The 16211-nt window shown below is 39.3% G+C and overlaps 3 protein-coding genes across 8 annotated transcripts in view; 2 read left to right on the top strand and 1 right to left on the bottom strand.

Annotated features, from left to right (window-relative positions):
* Window positions 1-8158, bottom strand: part of LOC141898859 (ABC transporter B family member 1-like) — a 29745-nt gene extending 21587 nt beyond the window's left edge. For 3 of the 6 annotated variants that reach the window (XR_012618607.1, XM_074784992.1, XM_074784995.1), the window contains exons 1-2: window positions 8010-8158; window positions 2869-3069 (exon numbers count right to left, since the gene is read on the bottom strand). Coding sequence is in view for 4 of the 6 variants with exons in the window: in XM_074784992.1 (XP_074641093.1) it covers window positions 2869-3049 (181 nt within the window). In the remaining 2 variants the exon portion in view is untranslated. Of the gene's footprint in view, window positions 1-1112; window positions 1189-2868; window positions 3070-3703; window positions 3708-8009 lie in introns of those variants that run through there. The other 3 variants (XM_074784993.1, XM_074784994.1, XM_074784997.1) reach the window with 3 other exon arrangements.
* Window positions 7023-7634, top strand: LOC141898896 (uncharacterized). The gene has a single exon (XM_074785041.1). It carries the CDS (start codon window positions 7023-7025, stop codon window positions 7632-7634), a length of 612 nt encoding a protein of 203 aa, XP_074641142.1.
* Window positions 8159-8219: 61 nt separating the features above from the next.
* Window positions 8220-16211, top strand: part of LOC141898895 (uncharacterized) — a 116856-nt gene continuing 108864 nt past the window's right edge. The window contains exon 1 of the mRNA XM_074785040.1: window positions 8220-8478. Coding sequence (XP_074641141.1) covers window positions 8296-8478 — 183 coding nt within the window. The 5' untranslated portion in view covers window positions 8220-8295. The remainder of the gene's footprint in view (window positions 8479-16211) is intronic.

Genomic DNA, 16211 nt, shown 5'->3' with positions numbered 1-16211 from the left:
GAATCACAGATGACGAAAAGTACAGATCGTTTATAATGCCCCACTTTGATTACTGTGATATTATATACTTCTGCTTCGACACAAGCCCTTACAAAACTTGACCAACTTCAATATAGTGCTGCTTTATTAGTTTCTGGGTGCATGAGAGGGACAAACCGTTTGAAAGTTCTAAAAGTTTTTAACTGGCAAGCTCTTGAAAACAGACCCACGGAACGTGCTCTAAAGTTTATATGTTTAAAGTTAACCATGATTCCTCCCCATCGTATGTACGCTCAATATTCTCTAAGTTTCAAACTTATAGCACTCGTAATTTTGTAATGCCCACCCACATGTTATTCTTTTATCCTCAGCCAAATATTGTTCATCTCCTGCTGTGAAATAAGCAACCGTATGGAATTCTACTAGAAATGACTTTAGAAATTTACCAGAGTTGTCGCTTTTTAAAACTAAAGTGTCTTTTAAAAATACAGGCAAACATATAGTCAGTACTGTTAATTTAGGTAATCTAAGCCGTAAAGAAAAAATCTGTTTAAATCAATTGCATGCTGATCTCCTTCTCATATCTCAACTGTATAATCACAATTTTCCTGTACGTAGCCCGAACTGCAACCATTGTAACAAGCACTTTGACGTTAAACATTTCTTTTTATCATGCAACCAGCCTTACCAACGTCTTTCAATTAATAACCTTCTAAATAGACTGAATAACCTGGATATCAACATCAGCCTGTATTTCAATTCACTAAATATGTCTGGAAAATGTAAATTCTTACTATATGGCGCCCCTGAAACGCACTGCTCCACCGATAACAATTTAATCTCACTAACAGCCTCATTTATATTCAATAATTATGAGAGATGCAACAATCTCTAAAATTTTGTAAAACCTGTACTATAATATTCTTTTGTATGAAATATCTAACTGTCAGTATCATTAATTGTATGCTATGTTATTTGCATCTTTTATCTCGCCCATAATGCGATTTGCGTGTGGCGAGGTCCATTCTTATACTTCTTATGTTGATATTATGACAATAAAGATAACTATATCAAAAAACAGATGACAAGTGAACATAATAGCCCACTGGGACACAAGTAGCAGGAATGAATACCTGAGATCAATCTTTTCCCTTGGTCTTATTGAATAAGCCTTTTCACAGTTTCCAGGCGCCATTTTTTTGGGTACCCACCGGGTCCGCATTGTTGAATTTTTTGTCCCTATTTTTTCCCCATTTAATATTTTTATTTCGTTCATATCTCTGGATTGGATAAAGATAGAAACAAAGTGAAAATATCGATGAACTCGTCTGATAATAAACTTTTTTTTATATCACTCATTTATTAAGTGAATGCAACAATGCAGAATGACATTAAATTGGATTTGATGTAATTTTGTTCAATAAAACAAAATAGAATTGGATTTGATATTTCTTTTGTAGAATAAGATTTGATTGAATTTGCAATTCGAGCACATGGCTGATTAGCATATCAAGGTCATCCATCCGATCTGAGAAAAAGTTATTTTTCCCAACCATTGCGCAAAGCGCAAATTCCTCCCAAATACAAAATCACTATTGATATCACAGAAATCAATCTTGAAATACAATCTTAAAACAAAACCCGGAAGCAAAACTGTAGACAATACCACAGGTTCACGTAAACACCTGATTTTTGCAGCTAAACCAATCATAGATGAAGTTTTGCTCTCTGATTGCTGCTTTTTGAAACTGATAGTGAGTTCAGATTTTCTAGAAAAACCTCCTGTAAATCTTAATGAGGCCCTTTTTCAAAATTTGGCTTCCTAGGAATTGGAGAATGGATAACGCTTGAATGCATGATTAGTATAAATAGGTTGCACAGCCGAAAGGCTTTTCATCTAGAACCCATGTCTTTTAAATTCGCTTCATTTGTATAGTTATAGGCTCAGCCTATGGCTTGCCTAAAAATTGGTCCAGGTGAACCTGCGGAAGTTCTTGATGTATAAAGGTTTTTGGAGAGATTTGTTTCGACTAGAAGTAAGTGCCTGGGCAAGACAATTAAATTCTCATTGCACAATTGAGGAGCAATCGATTAATACGTTTGGATTACTCTTGGGCTACATTATGAGTACTGTAGCTTATAGCATAGAGGTATAAGGGGTGATAAATAGAATGTCACTCACTGATTTCATTCAGTTTTCAACGAGAACCTTAGTGCCAGTGGTATATAGCCATCATGACTCCTGTTTCACATAGTACGGAGTGCCCCAAGTAGCCATAGTTGGGACTGGGTGAAATTCGGATGATACATTTTCTTCAATAAGATGGGTAAAGGGGAAAAGACAGATATACTGAGACCTTAAGCTTGTGAAAGGCTAGGCACATTATTCTGCTCCTTCATTCAATTTGCTAGTGTGTGAACTAATGAGAACAAGGTTGGCACTTTTAGGCAACACGAAGACTGATTCACCTCACATGATTCAATACCTATGTATTATTTTCCGAATTTAATCCGTGGAGGTGACTCACTGGGGAATTGAGCATTCGGTGACTAAAATTCAACAATGATATCAAAAGTGCTTAGTTTGCATCGCATCCCTTGGCACAATGTAAAATTAGCCAATGAAATTTGCCTTGAGTATCACAAGCTTTAGGCTATGGGTAAGCTGGTAGTACCAACACGAGTATCGTTGATACCAGTATACAGTACACTACACTTCAATCAGTACCAGTCAATTTTCCTAAAAGCTATTGAAAAAATTTTTCTACCGAGATTCTCATCTCTTTATCCGGTCAACTTAGTGAAATATCTAGTCCAGAAGCCATTGAGTATCTTAGTGAGGCAGAGTCTTCTGTAATAGTCTTGAAACAAACACCCATTTTTTCTTACCGGATATCCACAGCCCCAGTGACGCGACCGCATCGACAACGAGAATGATTTTAAATATAGTGGCGTATCTTAGAGTGGGAAGAGTGAAGTAGATTTCTCGGCTGCGTTTCCCATTGTGAAGTGTTGAATTGACGTCTGGTATCGTTGATACAGCTTCGTACTCTAATTCACTTGATGCCATTTTTCTTAATGTTGTAAAAACTGTAAATAATAAAAAATATGAATAGTTACTATTATTGAATCTATTCCTTTGTGTTATATTCTTAAATAAATGTACCAAAGGGCCTACAGATTTGATAGCGATGATGGCTACTAAATGTAGCCAAAACATGTTGGTTTCAATCAAAGACTCACAAATCAACTTAATCTGATTTGATAGATCTTTCGAAGTCAGTTTAGTTCCTTTAATACAAAAGAACACCAACAAGGTTGACAAGTTACTAATGACGGATCCTAGCCTTGTCACATAGGTTGGGGATCCAATAGCAAAGCTCAATCCTAGCACAGTAGTTCTTAAATGTGTTATAATGCTATGTAATAGATGTATTAGAAAAACAATGTGCTTGTCTGGTCCTCACGAAAAGGCTTAGGCCTATAATACCACATCTAGGCCTAACACCTTATACAACGGTAACTAGGATGGACAATGACAGAATCGCGTCCTCTTCTTCCGTTCTATACTGAGGAGACCACTTTGTTTGTTGGATCAGTGAGTATGGAAAACATTTACTGATGTCCTGCCCGAATAACATGATTCCATTTAATAACCTAATTGTTGGTGATAATCGGATGGGATTAGGCCTATATATAAACTAAACCACGACAGGTTACTGACTAGGTTTCTCTGTGACAGGTTTCTCTCTTCAAATCGACCAGCAGTATTCACCAAGGCAAATACATTCAATATAGCTTTAATCTTGGACCTCATGAGCCATATCTAATCTGTGGAAAAGTAAGGTTTAGAGCCAGCATAATTTGGAAGAATTTCGCATTCAAAATGTTCAAGGAAAAGATTAGCCAAAATGGGGGATAATGGGTTACCCATAGCGAAACCTAAAATTTGTTCATAGAATTTGTCTTGGAGTTGGAAGTATAGATTGGTTGTACAGAGCTCCAAAAGTTCAAGTAAGCAATCTAAAGGAATCGGGAGATCAAGATTGGTGTCCGGGAGTTTTTTTCTCAAGAAATTGAGAGTTGGCTCCAATGGTATATTTATAAAGGATACAGCATCGAAAGATATTAATTTTTGGCCATTAGGTTCGAGATTTTCGAGTTTGTCTAAAAGATCCATACTGTGCCGAATCAGAAAAAGTACCCAAAGCCGGGGAGAGTACTTTAGCCAGATAGGCCTATTTGGAGAGCCGATATGATGAATTGATATTAGAAGTGATGGGTCTTAAAGGTGAATTGGGTTTATGAATTTTAGGAAGACCATAAGCATAAAGAAGATTTGGAAGCCGAGAGTTGAATTTGGAGATGAAATCCGAATGATCAGGAAATTTCTTAGAGATGTATTTTAAACCTAAACTAAAAGCTGATTGCATCTTTTTCAAACGGTGGTTTTTGATGGATTTGTAGAAATTAGAATCACCGAGAATAGCAAACATTTTAGAATTGTAATTGATCGAATCTTGAATAACAATTTTGCCGCCTTTATCAGCCTTGGAGATGTGGATAGTTTTGATGGATTCGATTTTAGTTCCTGGAGAGCATCTCCAAGGAAAAAACTGATTAGATTGACCTTGAAGGGTATTCCAAATGGTGTCCAAATTCATGAATATAAAATTGTATTGAAAACTAGCCAGAGATCTTTCCATACGTTCAATGAAATCCAAAATGTGTGGTTTTTTATGCGGGAGAGAGAAATTTAATCCTCAACAGAGAACTTGAATTTGGGTTCAATTCAGCAATTACACTAAACGCCACATAGCTGAGTCTGCCCTAATTACTCGTCACTCAGATATTAGTACCAATTTAAACAAGGTGCCCATGGGCACTGTTAGATTCAGCGCAGAAGTTAGTGAATTAAGGAGTTAATCATATCCAACATACTAGACCATACATTGGTTTAGTAAGGTGCTCTATCAGCTTATACTTGACATAAAAGGAAATGCATGTTATAAAAGTATAAGGTAATTAGATTTTAAATGACAAACAGTTGTTTATACAAAGAAGAGAAGGTAAATACGTCACACATTTTAAGTAGGCATAATAGATTTTGAAATGAAATACACATAACCATTATAAATTATAAGCCTCCTAATACATTAAAAGGTTTCGTTACATCAAAAGCATCTCAGATGTCATATTTATATTTTTGTTGTTGAAGCTGAAATCAAATCTAGCTGTAGGCCTATCGGGAGATGAGAAAGTATTCTAAGTTCCATACAAACTGTCCAGATTTTCAGGGTTCAAAGCCAAGACGACCTAAGGCTAAACAAGGAGCCTATCGGCTCATATAGCTCCGCTGTGTGATTTGAAGAAATAGAAGCTGCATACCTAGGGGTGTCCCTTTTTGGCTAAATCCAGGAAGAAAGACACTCTAAATATTTGGATGGATATATGAAAGCTGTGGGTACTGGAGTGTGTAATGGGTAGTGTAGTGTGATCTGTGTGCATTTGTGGCCAGCACACAGATCACATTGTTCAATGGGGTTTGGTCCAGGACTCGCGATATTTTCAACAACACGGAAGTAACGTGTAATAAATGATGACTTGAATTGCATGACTACCTACCACCCCTCATTATTGTTGGAAAACTAAACGTTCGGCACTGACTAAAAATTAGTAATAACATTTTAGAAATGGCCAGAATTTTAGCTTAGGTTCTATCTCATTTTTATTTTACAATATTTTACAATTTTTATTTTACAATTTCTATTTTATTTGCGATTGGTATAATTTTTTTTTAAACGGCCGTTAAGGCTTCATGTTTCGTCTGCAATTCACTGCAAATAGTTACGCAACTACGCACATTTCAGTGTTTTTGGCAGCTGTACACTCAATCGGCACCGTTCGTGACTAGCTTCACTGCGGAATTATCATTAATTAACACCGCCATATCACATCATCAACTTATATTGTGCCTTAAAACCCTAACAGCCGAAATAATTGAAATGTACACACGATTTCTATCATTGAAAATTGAGAGAGTGGCCATGTTTGTGTTTGCTGCTTCGCGTAAATCCTGCGCGGTGGCGCAACCGCGCAGAGTGGGGCCGATACGTCCAGTACTGTACTGTACTGTAGGTATTGGTCCATAGAACATTCATACCAAATTTAGACTTGATCTGATTAAAATTGTAGGACTAATAGCAATTTGAAGAAATGGAAATTCCTCCCCCAGGGTGTCCCTGGTGGACGAATCAAAAAAATTGGCTGTGTAACTTCATAGGCGGTGGTCCATAGAACATTCATACCAAATTTGGAATTGATCTGATGAAAACTCTAGGACTAGTAGCGATTTTCACAGGGACCTGACAAACAAAATTTTGACCCCAGTATCCTAGGCTATATATAAAAATAGATTTAAAATATATATATAGTACCTAATGTCTATTTCAACCTGACTTGAGAGCATTCCGGGTGGCCTAGCTTGCTCATTTTTGGTAGTACATACCTGATAAATGTCTTAGTAGGACTGGCAGTCGACCTAAATCATCATTTTTTAATCCATTTGAAACTGTATTGAAGGATATCCAAAGTCTTCACTGAAAGGGGTTAATTGAAGAGAAGTGACTCCATGATTTGAAAGTTTAACAATATGTTTCCATGCCTACGTACCAAACTTCAGTTGGTAGGCATGGAGACATATTGTTAAACTTTCAAATCAGGGAGTCTCTTTTCTCTCATGAACCCCTTTCAATGAAGACATTTTGGATATCCTTCAATACAGTTTAAAGTGGATTAAAAATGATGTTTAAGGTCGACTGCCTGTCCTTTCTGGTCCTACTAAGACCTTTATCAGGTATGTACTTCGCAGACGACTGTTTAATGTATCGTGCCATCCGCTCTATACGAGATCAGCATGCCCTCCAACAGGACTTGGAATCCTTGCAACAGTGGGCCAACACTTGGGGATGCGATTTAACACAACAAAGTGCTACATCCTAACCGTGTCACGGATAACATCTCCGCTCATCTATATGTACAGCATGGGTGATCACATACTGAAATCGGTTACTTCCATCACGTACCTCGGCATCACGCTCTCCAGTAACATGAAGTGGGACCTCCATATAAATTCTGCGGTGGCCTCAGCCTCAAGGACACTGGGCTTCCTAATGCGGAATTTGAAATACGCCCCACGTCAGTTGAAAGCCACCGCGTACAAGTCGCTTGTCAGGTCCAAACTTGAGTACGCCGGCTCAGTGTGGGACCCGCACTTAGTGAAAGACGTGGACGCCCTCGAGAAAGTGCAGCGTCGCGCAGCCAGATTCGTGATGCCCGACTACAAACGCACCAGCAGTGTTTCGACCATGTTGGAGCACCTGGACTGGCCCCAATTAGCAGACCGACGTAGACATTGTCGCATCTCGATGATGCAGAAAATCTTGAATCAGGAGACAGCGATCCCTAAAGACCACTACATAACAACAGGACTAGGGAAAACCAGAAGGCGGAACGACTTCAAACTTTCGCAGTTTAGGACGTCAACCGAGGAATACCGCAACTCCTTTTTCCCAAGAACAGTTGTTGAGTGGAACGCTAGCAGCCAGGAGACGATCAAAGAAATGTGCTCCGCTGCCTCAGTACCCATCACCTAGTCGCGCCACCCGCCCCTGCATCATCTATACGCGCGCACGCGGACCGATGCAGTAACCAATGTAGATGTAGATGTACTAGGCCCTACCAAAAATGAGCGAAAAAATTTTTTTTTGTCAGGTCCCTGTGGCGATTTAAAAGAAATAATAACTTTGACTTGAGGAGTGAGCACGTGAATCGTTAGTCAGTACGATGTGGTACGATGTAGCCTGACTGTGGTTTAGTTTCACGATCGGATATTTTCACAAATTGATCACATCCGATTATAAAAAGCTTACCCGTCCAACGATATCATTAGGTAACTAAAACTAATATTAATATTAGTAGAAAGTAGTAGTGAATCGTGAGATGATACAACTTAAACGACAAAAACATACATTTACGGGTGTAAAAAGTTACTTTGATGCACCGATGATGAGGTCGCAGCGTCAAGACCGGCCTTCGCGCTGAAATCTAAAATCTAATCCGGTATACAGGCTGGTACATAGGGGTGGGCCCGATTGTTGATTTGACCAAATTGCGTTGTCACTCGTCAATAAAAAATAATTGAATTGCTCGAATTCAAGGACGCGTGGAGAATGTTTAATTTGATTTATTTTATTGAATGGAATCATAAAATGCGCACATTATACGAAATTGGAAAGCTCGTCAGATAACAGAAGAATGTGTTTGGGAACGTTATGCGGTCTAGCGACTGCTGCTTCGGCGGGTTTTCTTCTATTGCCTTACATGTCGCTGTTAACACTGCCGATGTACGGTGCATTTTTTGGTACAGAGATCGTCGTCCGATACGCGATACATGTAGTTCTACACACGTTAGCAAGCGCCGCGTTGCCAAAGTGTCTGGTAAGTGTATCTGTAGTGTAGCTTTTTGGTTTACCTTTTTCAGCAAAATGAAGTTGGCATTGGGCCAATTCTTGTAAAATCGCGGTACGTTGTTTTAGCCTGGGGTTTCTGATAGTGATAGTGTATTTGTCAAATTTGTGTTCGGTCCTTAATATTACCGAGCGGTCATCCTTATTACCGAGATGATGTATTTTACCGAGATCAACCGAGATGACTATTTTACCGAGATGAACTGAGATCAACCGATATGACATGAAATATAACATATTTATTTATTACTTATCGATTTCAACACTTGAAATCATATTATATCAGTGATAAATGCCTGCTGGAGTCATATTTTACATATTTTGTCAGATATTTTTGTAGAAAAATAACTAATAACTTTACCGAGTTGAGATCGTCGATCAAACAAATTCAATGAAATTTTATTGCTTACCGAGATTACGTATTTGAAGTCAATATAACATGATATAACATGATATAGCCTAACATGATATAACATGATGGTTTTGCTGCATTAAATCAGAGAGAATATCGCCATGTGAACGCTCATCAAAATTTGGTCCGGTCTAAATTTGGACCAGACCAGGTACGGACCCATTTAGACCGGTCTAACTAGTTGTCGTGTGAACGCGGCTCTAGTTTCGGCAAGTGTGTATAAGTGTTCGTTTTTCGCGGGTCTTTCTGTTCGTTGTGTAGCTGTGTTCGCGGCAATATTTCTCTTATGTAAGATAGCCTCGAATTTCAAGATTCGTGCGCGAGTTTTGTGAATGAAATCTTCGGATTCTTCTAAAACAGCCATCAGCTGTTGCGATATGTGAAATGATGAGGTGATCGAGCTCTGTAATTTCTGTCACTTTCATGTTTAAACTGTTGACTGCTGCTTGGAGGTCGAGTAGATCGTCGTCTTGATCGTCAGGCGCGTCTTGCGAATTGATCGTCTGTGTTACTTGCGTTGCTTTTTCGAGTAGCTTTTTTGATGGGTTTCGTCGTCAGATCTCGTCTAACGCCTCGTGCGCGATATTCAGCGCTTAGGCCTATGCTGAGAGACTGGGGAATGCTTTGGACACTACGCAGTGAAGACTTTTTGAATTTGGATAAGGCCAGATCATTCTTTGCAGTTTCAGACGGTCGCTACTCTTTATGTAAAAACCAACGTAAATTTATTGGCCAGCTGAGATTTTCGCCCCGATTATATCACTCGAATTTACTGAGTACGGGAGCTTCAATCACAGTCGCAAAAAATATTGATGACAAAGTCGAAGTTTAATTACATAGGCCTATTCCACAAAACACGAGGCATTTTGATGAATAAATTTTATTTTGTTTGAAAAAAAACATAATTTAAACACCGAAATAATATCAGCGCACCACGGCATGTGGCGTGCATCCACTATTTTCTGCAGTGATAACACCACACGTCCAAGATCCGTGTTTTGATCAACGCTGCGAGAACTCATCATGGCATTAAGTGTCATCAATTGAACGTGTCATTTGTTATGCCCTTACGTTAGCAATCGTTAGAGTCCGGCTATCTTGTGTTTAGTTTGCAACACTGATGATTTTGATATTTCTAATACTAAGTGCACGACAAGAGTCGATTGCATTGTCAGCAACTGAACAATTTTGTTTTTTCCCTTGAATCAATCCATTAAGATGTAATAAATGATAATCTAATGACCTTAGGTATATTTGTTTTCATTTCGAATACTTTTAAGACGTTTTTTCTTGCTACGGCAAACCAAAATATACGTAGTGGCGATGCTCAGCAGTCTCAGGTAATCCCCTGTGGTGATGTCAGCGTGAGATGATTCAATTTAATTCTTTCTTTATTGCCACTTAGGGAAGGTTTTACAATAAAACATATAAGCATAAAAAGCAATAAAGGTACAGGAAAAAAAAATAAACAGGGAAATTCACAGAATAAAATCCACAAGAATTACATGATAAAATTTAAATAGACAATATAACATATTTACAGGAGTTACAGCAGAGGAAAGAACTAGCATGGTTTGGTATTTAAAGTAGAGAGGGCAGCACCTATTGACGATAACGGATCTATTCACGGATTTTCTTATTTCTGACGTCAGTAATAGCACAAACATAGTCAGAGATTAAATTACAAACTTCCGAATCATTGTTGTAAGAAAGTAAAAAATGAGAATAATTCATCATCAGAAAGATTTTCGATTGCAATAAAATTTTGAAGGCTATCTAAGAGAGATTGTCTTTCATTGTTATAGAGTTGACAGTATAGTATAAAATGTTTTTCATCTTCGATGCAGTTATTATTGCATAATCTACAAATTCGTTTTTCCTGCAGGTACAAAAGGTTTGCTGTATCTGTCCTTTTCAATTTGGAGCTTATGAGCACTTACGCTGAGCCGAGAAAATCTCTTTATAAATAAGAGGTATCTTTCAAAAGAGAAGGTTTTTTTAAAAGTTTTATAAATTCTGAGTTTAGAGACATTACCACCTAATTCGTTGGATTGTAGAATTACTAACCAATTGGATGCGAATCCAGATTGTAACATATTTTTTAAAGATTTGATTGATTTAGATGTAGATTGGCTGCCCTGATTATACCAGGTTTCATCAAGATTAAATTTGAAGCATAAATCTTTTAGGAAAGATGCCCAGTTAGGAAAGATGCCCAGTTACAGCTATATATTTGTTGGTGCATCAAGGATAAGCATTCTATGTATGCCTGTCTCACTAATGTAGATGTGCTAGATTCACAAACAGTGAACCAATATTTACTACTATGTACAAGAGCTTTAATTAATACAGGGTATATGCCTAGTTCACCAATAACTAGAGAGAGAGAGAGGGAGAGAGAGAGATGGAGGGAGGGAGGGAGAAGACGTGTTTCTTATCTGACGCTATATGCTGCACTGAACTTTATTTCACAAGACACTGACGCATAAACAAGAGTACATTCTAAATAGCTAAATAGGACAAATGGTCATTCAGTACTATAGCTGAAACCGCAAACAGATGTGTACCTCAGCGTTGCCAACACTCCTGGGGCGGGAAATTAACATACAAGCAAGTGAGAATAATTAAAAACTACAATTTTTAGACGTTACATCTCATGGCAATTATCTCATGAAATATTCATTTTTGAAATGGTTAAATACACCCGGTAAGAGAAATATTAAAATATGAGTAAAATTCTAGTATCTAAAGATTAAAAACATAATTCTAGTCTGTGAAGTCTATGAGTTTATGAGTAATACAAGCAATCAAGGTATGATGACCACCACCCGGCCTACAAAGTGTAACGGCACATAGAACGTATATTGACATAATATTCAGATCGATTGAGAATAATAAACAGTATTGAACATTAAAATTACGCAATGCAAATTATTTAAGTATACTAGTCCAACGTTAATGTTATCTCGAGCAGTTTTCGCTGCTGACCGAGACGGGCGCGTAGTGGTTTTTATGTCGTGGTTCGTTGAGTCACGCGACGGTACTAGCGATTCGATATCTTTAGCGGTGACTTCAAGCGGATAGAGTTTGTTTAATGGTCTGTTTGTACTGCCATTTTGCGTTTTAATGTCGGCTGCGCGAACCAAACCATTGAAACCGTAACGCAAATTTTCCACTAATGCTAATTTCCAAAGAATACGTTTCTTGTCATCGTGTACTAAAACAACGTCACCACGTTTAATGACATTATGCAATCATCCAGTTAGTTCGTGACGTTCTTTCAGGCTAATCAAGTACTCGGAAGACCACCTATTTTGAAATTGGCGCAATAAATCGCACAGGTGTTGCTGGCGGTGTTGGAGATCGGTTGGCTGTTTATCGAAATCGGGGTCCTGTAGATCGATATAAGTGTACGGTAAGGTCGTTAAGCGACGACCATAGATCAGTTCGGACGGTGTCAATGGAGCAGGTTCGTTGACATCGCTATAAACGTAAGTGATCGGTCAGTCGTTTAGGGTTGCCTCGACTTCACATAGAAGGGTTCGCAATTCATCGTCGTAAATGGAGGCACGACCTAACACTTTTTTTATGCACATTTTTGTCATTCCGATCAGGCGTTATCAGAAGCCCCCAAACCAGTGTGCGCGTTTGGGAATAAACTCCCCATTTGACTCGGGAGTTCGCCATATGTTTACGAACATCCGGAGATTCCATGATCAATTTGATTTCGGACACTGCCGCGTTGAAGGTTGTCGCGTTTTCACTTATGACAATGTTTGGTAATGATCGACGCGCAGAGAACTTTCGAAACGCACGAATGAAGGTAGACGGATATAGGTTATCTACCAACTCCAAGTGCACTGCACGCGTAGATGCACAAGTGAATAAGCAAATATATCTCTTAGCAATACCACCGTCGCTGGTTTTCACTAGTAACTCTCCGGTGAAATCAATGCCCGTAACAGTAAAGGGCGGCGCATTTTGAACACGTGTTACGGGAGCGAGATCGGTAACGGATAGCTACGCCCACATGTTATTTTACATGTATCACATTTTCGTATTACAGAATTGACAGCTGACCTGATCTGACTAGTCCAATAGTATTGTCGAATGCGGGTCACAGTGCTCGTTAAACCACCGTGTTTTGCGCTCCGGTGGTGAAACAGAATCTGGAGGTCAGTGAAGTGGTGTTTACGCGGTAATAAGATCGGAAATTTCGCGCTATCAGACAGTGGGGCGTTGTGTAGCCTACTGCCGCATCTCAATACCCCCATCATCATCAATAAACAATTTCAGCTGTTTAATGATGGGGCGGTCGCTACAATTCTGTTTTGAGGTTAAAGCATTTAGCTCCTCCCCAAAACAAACACTTTGAATCTCGAGTATCCAAAGGTTTTCGGCGGCTTTAATTTCGTCGGCGGACAATTCGTCGAGTTTCTGCGACTCCGAATTTTTTACATTTGATACGAATCGCGCAACGAGTGCAGTGTGACGTAATAGTTGGGTTAGTGAACTGAAATGCTGTATATCAATGATCTGACTAATCCCGACTGTTTCCATGGTTACTTTATTAGCACTTTCGATATGTAATTCGGCCTCGCTTTCGGTATCTATTGGCGCGCATACATTAGTTGTTTCCAATGGCGAGATAGGCCAGTCTCCATGTTTAAGCCATAGTGGACCATTCCACCATAACGTAGAATCAATTAACTGATCAGTTTCGATTCCCCGGGTTAACAGATCCGCAGGGTTGTCCCCGGTGGGACAGAAGCGATGCGATTAGAATTTGAACAAATTTCCCGAATTCGGTTCTCAACGAAACACGGCCTTCTCCTTTCAGACCTTAGCCAATTTAGAACGATTTCACTATCGCTCCACAAAACACTAACGAATTTTGATAATCGGGAGCCAAGCAGGGCCGCCATGAGCCCCAAACGTGGCAGGGAAAGCTCCTTGACCGGGGCGACTGCTTTTTGCCATTACGATGCTGGTTTCTGCACCACGTTTCAAGTATACAACGGCGCCATAGGCTCGGGGACTGGCGTCCGCAAAACAGTGTAACTCGCATGGCTCGGTGCCATCAACAGAACGGTTCTTGAAGAATTCTCTATTTACTTCGATATCCCTAATGCGCAACAAGTCCGAATACAGAATACGCCACTTTTCCGAGAGATCAGCGTTAAGTTGATCGTCCCAGTCTAAGTTATTCTTCCAAAGTTCTTGGATGAGAATCTTCGATTTAATGTGTACTGGTGCTAAGTAGCCTAACAGATCATAGAGCGTGGCTACCTTTCTGACGACTACCCATTTGGTGAATAGAATCGGTTTCGGAGGTTAACGTGGTGTTTTTCTTGTAACCTAACTTGTCAGATATTATTTTCAAGTTAGGCCAAGAATATTGACGACCGATTTCGAATTCAGGATACCGTTGCATTCGGCTCGGTGCCGAATTTCAATACAATTACTGGTCCATTCGCATAACTTAAAACCAGCAGATTTCATGACGTCATTTGCCTGGGCGGAATATTGGGTCGCTTCTTTGACGTCGTTTACACATGTTACTACATTGTCGACGTATATCTTATCTCGCAGATCACGTGCGACGTTCGAATGATGTTGTTCAAGATGAGCTTTGATGATGGAATTCAGAATAAATGGTGAACATGCCGCACCGAAAAGTACGGACTCGAATCGGTAAACAATCAATTCGCTGTCTGGATTGTTTATATCGCTAATCCAATTGAATTTGGTGAAATCGCGGTCGGTCTCGTCTAATCCTACTTGTAGGAACGCCTTCTCGATGTCGCTGGATAAGGCTACAGAATTAGACCGAAAATTTAACAGTAGGTGCGCAAGGTCATTGATCAGCGGTGGACCTGTCTTCAAACAGTCATTGAGACTGGTCGTGGTGTGGCTTGACGGACAGCTGCAGTCATAAACGACTCGAATCGGCGTAGTTTTGGAATCTTTCTTGATGGCGTGGTGTGGAATATAATGCCCACAGGAATTGTCATCGTCGTATACGCGTTCGATGAATTCCCGCGCTTCTTGTTCGCCGATTATGCGGTCGTAAATGCGGGCATATTTGGCGGTAAACGTTTAGCCATAGAGCGTGTTCTCTTTTTCGCGATTTCGCTGTTCGTGGGTAGTGGTGGGTGTTCTGATTTCCACGGTAACTTGGCAACGTAATGGTCCCCTTCCTTGCGCATATAGTCGTCGCGGTACGTCATCATCATTTGGTGCCTCAATTCCAAGTGATTCTAGATCCCAACAGTTTTGGAGTTGATCACGTTCAAATTGATCATTTTTTGTCATGATCAGTATAGTCGTCGCATCTCCTCGCGCAGTATTATTCCGATAGGGCCCTGACAGAAGATAGCCCAGTTTAGACGCCACGGCTGTGGGTCCATTTCCTCGCACGACGTGGTTCTGCACGATTTCCCAGTAGTAGTCTACCCCAATCAAAACCGATATTAGGAATGAATCTTGGTTTGATATTGGATGAGCTAACTTAAGCCCCTTCAAGTACGTTAGATTCACGAACGGTGGTTTGATTATGTTCTTGACAGGTGTTGTAATGTTAGGTACAACCAGAGCAGATATTGTGATGTTCCCATGTACGGTCGTTGCTAAGTTGACCTTCACCTGATCGAAACATTTTTCGCGCGTATTTTCATCACCAAAAACTGAAAGTTAGGTATAGTTCTTAAATAGTATTTTATTATTGTGCAATTATTTCATTTAATTATGTTAAAACAACCTGAAGATGACTATTACAATATAGGCCAGACTATTTTCTTAAGTATTGTGGAATTTTTTGTCAATTGAATTTTCTGAAAATAGTTTTATTTCCTGTAATATCCTTCAAACGTTGTCATATATGAAAAATACTGCATTGTTAAAAAGTTGTGTTGTCTGCTGAACCATACCAATTTGTGATGAATTAAGAAATTCATATAGAAATACCATAGGTATTGTTTCATTTTAATACCCGGTGATTGTTTTGATAGAAATTGAGGTGTAAGCGAATATTCATTTACACGCGGCCTCCACATGCACGCGGAGTGCTACACCACACACACACTCACACACACACAAGCTTGTACAGTACACTACTAAGGGTGATGCTGTAACGCATGCACGTTTCACATGAAAATAGGCTGAATAATCGTAGCAGAAGATGAGCGCTGTGTTTTCTGTTCGATAGAATTTGTAATAAATTGTAATTTCTTGAAAATACCTGAAAATAGACCTGACCTAGATCTAGACCTGAAAATACTAAGCAGCAAACT

This window comes from Tubulanus polymorphus, chromosome 2 (genome assembly GCF_964204645.1).
Source record: "Tubulanus polymorphus chromosome 2, tnTubPoly1.2, whole genome shotgun sequence".
NCBI classification, from domain to species: Eukaryota; Metazoa; Nemertea; class Palaeonemertea; order Tubulaniformes; family Tubulanidae; genus Tubulanus; species Tubulanus polymorphus.
This window is presented reverse-complemented; position numbering and strand designations above follow the sequence as displayed.

What these genes read in the sequence shown, in the direction of transcription:
- LOC141898896 (XM_074785041.1), top strand. Translation starts at nt 7,023, where the DNA reads ATGGGTGATCACATACTGAAATCGGTTACTTCCATCACGTACCTCGGC.